Source organism: Musa acuminata, chromosome BXJ1-9, assembly GCF_036884655.1.
Source record: "Musa acuminata AAA Group cultivar baxijiao chromosome BXJ1-9, Cavendish_Baxijiao_AAA, whole genome shotgun sequence".
In the NCBI taxonomy this organism is placed as follows: domain Eukaryota; kingdom Viridiplantae; phylum Streptophyta; class Magnoliopsida; order Zingiberales; family Musaceae; genus Musa; species Musa acuminata.
The window spans coordinates 35651607-35655918 of NC_088335.1; the positions used below are offsets into that span (position 1 = coordinate 35651607).

Below are 4312 nucleotides of genomic sequence, written 5' to 3' on the forward strand. Positions count from 1 at the left end.
ACTTCTCTAAAATACTCAAACCTGTCTCTTGGTAGTGCCTTGGTGAATATGTCTGGTACTTGATCATTGGAGTTGCAATACTTCACTTAAATTTTACCTTCTTCAATTGCTTCTCTGATGAAGTGATGCTTGAGTGCAATATGTCTGGTGGGACTATGGTAGATAGGGTTCTTAGCCATTGCCATTGCTATTGCTGATTTGTTATCACAAAAGATCTTTGTTCCTTCAAGTTGCTTTTCTCTAAGTTCTTCTAAAATTCTTCTTAGCCAAATTGCTTAAGAAGTAGCCATAGATGTTGAAACATACTCAGCTTCTGCAGGTGATTGTGCCACTGATTGCTACTTCTTTGAGCTCCAAGAAAATATACCTATACCAAAAGAAAAAACATAACTAGCTATACTCTTTATATCATATGTATATCCACCCTAGTCACTATCACAGAATTCAATTAGCTTCAAATCTTCTTGCTTGTCAAATTTGATTTCAAATACTTTAGTACCTTGTAGATATATGAGAATTCTTTTTGTAACTCTAAAATGAATGTGACTAGAAGTATTCATAAATATAGTTAATATTCTTGTGGCAAACATAATATCTGGCCTTATAGTTGTGAGATATAATAAATTACCAATCAAACTTCTACAAAAAGAAACATCAATCTTCTTTCCTATATCTTCTTTCTTCAACATTTCACCAACTAGTACTGGTGTTGCAACATTAAACTTCTTCAGAATCTTATCCACATAATTTTTTTGAGAAATAATTAAATTATTTTTACTTTGATAAATCTCAATGCCAAGAAAGTATCTTAGCATCCCATGTCACTCATTCCATATTTATTCACCAAATCATTTTTGAACCCTTCTATCATTTTTTGCACTATTTCCTATAAATACAAAATCATTAACATAAAGAACAACAATGATTATCCCTGAACCTTCTTCTATTTTAATGTATAAAGTAAATTAACTCTTGCTTTTTTCATGAAACCTGTTGCATTGAAATAGCCATTAATTTTATTGTACCCAGCATGTGGTGCTTGCTTCAACTCATACAATGCTTTCTTCTACATATGCTTACCAGTTGGGTAGTCATTTAACATGGACAAGTTAGTATATATATATTTTTTTTAAAAAAAGAAAATTTTCATGTGTAAATGTGATATTAAAAAAGAGGACTAAAACAATAGTTCCACATTGGTAAATATCAAGAGTATCAGATGACATATATTTTAGTTTAGTCCATAGTTAAATGATCTTAAGTAATTGGTTTGAGTTAATGTCTCTTTCAATATATGTAATTTTAGATTAGTTTATCTCACTTATTATTACTAAATTTTTAGATTGAATTGATGTCTAATTTAATGTATATTAATTCTGATTAGTTTGACTCACTCGTCGCTACTAATTTCTAACTAGAATGATGGAGTAATGGCATCATGGTCACTTGTGGTGATTAACTCTGGAAAGTGGCATGAATGTCTAATGGCGTCATGGTCACTAGTCTCCAAATAATGTCAGCAATAGCTGCTCTGACATCGTTAGCAAGTGGATTTGTCGTGCATGCTTACAAATGAAAATATCTGTAAAAAAAAAAAAAAAAGTAAACATTGAAATTTTGGAGTATAATTTTTTTACTCATAAATTATTCTATTATTTGATATTGAAAAAAGTAAATATGAAATCTATCCGGTGAAAACATATGTACATCTTATTTTTATGTTTCTATTAATTCCATCAATTTAAAAGTTCCTACGACGCTTGCAAACATCAGAATAATCTTTTTAAGCAAGAAGATTGACACTTAGTTCATCAAGTATTATTAACTTCATTTTCAAATTTAGATGAGTAGTATAAGGAGATACAAGAAGCTGTACAAATAATATGAAGTCACGCAGAAAGCTTTTTCTTTCATTTATTCTCCTCACACTCAATGCCTCCTCCTTTGTGCATCTCTTTTGCTATTATTATAAGATGAAATCAAAATAGGATGATATCAAGTGAAAAAGAAATCCAAAAGAAAATGTTTTTTCTTTGTGTGTGGAGAAAAAAGCCATAAAAACCACTAAATAATTGCGATCTGACTTGTTAGGTAAAGTAGTGTAGTGCATTGTTGAGAAATCATTTGTGCTGTAGATTCATTTACTGATTCACAAGAGTAAAAGATGTCGCCTCTCACAAACTGTAGAATGAGTAAAAGAATTCCTTTTGGACACTGAAAAGAAGTGAAGTTTTAGGCACCTTTAGTTGAAAGAAACCAAGAAACTGAAGTAATGTGTCATCTTATCCTTACCTGTGCTGTTCAAGCCCTACCATAAGTCTAGGCGACAAGCCTTCCAATCTCCTTCATCACCTACCCCTTTCTCTCATCTTCCCATTCGTAACTTGTTCCTCATCCACCACCTTTATATTCCATTATCTTATGTCCCCAGCCCTCCCCACATACCCCTCATTCTCGGCCTCTTCGGTTGTCTGCCATGGAATTTGACCACAAGGAGGAGGATGACGATGTGAAGCTGGAACTGGGGCTCGTGCTGCTGATGCCACCGGAGCCAGCGCGAGTCTTCACTTGCATCTATTGTCACAAGAAGTTCGTCAGCTCGCAGGCGCTGGGAGGCCACCAGAATGCGCACAAGCTGGAGCGGAGCCTGGCCAAGCGTAATCGGGAGCTGAGCTTGATCGCACGGACTCGGGCCTCCCAGATCAACGTGGCGGCGCCTCGGCACGGCTCCACCAGTTTGGAAGGCCGGGTTGAGAGGAAGGAGGAGCGCGCAGCCACCGTGACGCAGTGGCGAGGAGGTGATAGTGGATTCGACGGCAAAGGAGGGATCGCGGATGACATCGACTTGTCTCTCAGGCTATGACGACCAACCATGCACGCGTTCATTTTCCCTTTTTCGGTCTACCTCCATCACTTAGAAACATTTGATTGTTTGTTGTCTATTTGAGTTAATCTTAAAATCTTATGAAGTCTCTCTCTTATCTCTCTCTCTCTCTCTCTCTCTCTCTCTCTCTCGAGTATGACACAGAAGAATTGTGATATAGTTGTGACCTTTAGCTTAATTGTGTATGATACCCTATGGAATTAAGTTCAAATAGCTTCAATCAATTGCGATGGTTTTGGTACCAACACTTCATTTCTTGCATCTGATCAATTCTCAGAGGCAATAATTATGTGCTAGCATTTATGAGATTTACAAAGTTATGATCACAGTAAGTTCATTAGGTTCTTCTACCTGTGTATGGTCAACTAACTCAAGTAAGTACATGTAGGATGATGCATCCAGTGGATGAGTTTCCTCGGCAAGAAAGCTGCATTCATTCAGGCAAAGTTAGCTAATGATTTATAAAGGCATCAATGACGAAATTGATGCAAACTAATCAGATCTTAAACAAGGGGAAAATGATATATTGAATACATGAGCTATTATGTATGGTTTAGTCTGCATGATTGCAGCAGTATCTATATTATTTAGTGCATTTGCAGAAAGCAAGCAATAATTCCATGAAAAGTCTAACACAAGTGATCCAAATTTATCTGTCTTTTCACAATGATTAGATAGGCAAAAAAAAATCTAGCTATGCAAAAGAGTCTTGTCATGAACAAGCACAGGTATGAAAGAAAAACTTGTTTACAAGTCTTCTAGTGCACAGTGATTAGTTTGAGCTGATTGATATACTTATGATTGATAGAGGAGAAGACAAATGTTCATGGTAGTTACTTGGTTCATCAAAGAATCAGAATTTTAGGATTGATTTTATACTATTTCTGAGATATTTATGAAGAAAGATACTTAATATTGGAGAGCTCATTGAAGCAAGAAAATCTAATTTGGAGTTCCCAAAAGGAACTTGTATTTATTTTTCTCTAAAAGAATTACATTTTAGTTATTCTATTATTATGATTTACATGATTAAATCTTGGATCAATGAATTACAAGGACTGGATAAAAAAGATGGAGAAGAATAAAAGAAAGATTATGAAATTAGTTTAAGAAAGTGAAACGAGTGGTAAATAATAATTCGGATATGAATACTAATGATATTGATCAAGCAAAAATAGAAGAGGTGGCTTTGATACGTTATTCGCAATAACTAAATTTTAATCGGAGTATAATCCAAGGATCCATGTATGTTCAAAGATGTAAAATAGTTATTGAAAAAATTTTATTTATTTTAATAGTTAATTGGAAAACACTCGGAATGATTTGAATACAAATCCAATTATTTTGATGAATCCTTAAATGTGGTGAAATTCTTAACTATTTCTTTGGGCGATGATATCGGTGTTTCTACTTGGGCTATAAAGCTTT

The 4312-nt window shown here is 34.4% G+C and overlaps 1 protein-coding gene across 1 annotated transcript; it reads left to right on the top strand.

Annotated features, from left to right (window-relative positions):
• The first annotated feature begins 2476 nt into the window (after positions 1-2476).
• LOC103998433 (zinc finger protein 2-like) lies at positions 2477-2863 on the top strand. Its single transcript, XM_009419907.3, has one exon. It carries the CDS (start codon positions 2477-2479, stop codon positions 2861-2863), a length of 387 nt encoding a protein of 128 aa, XP_009418182.2.
• Positions 2864-4312: the final 1449 nt, after the last annotated feature.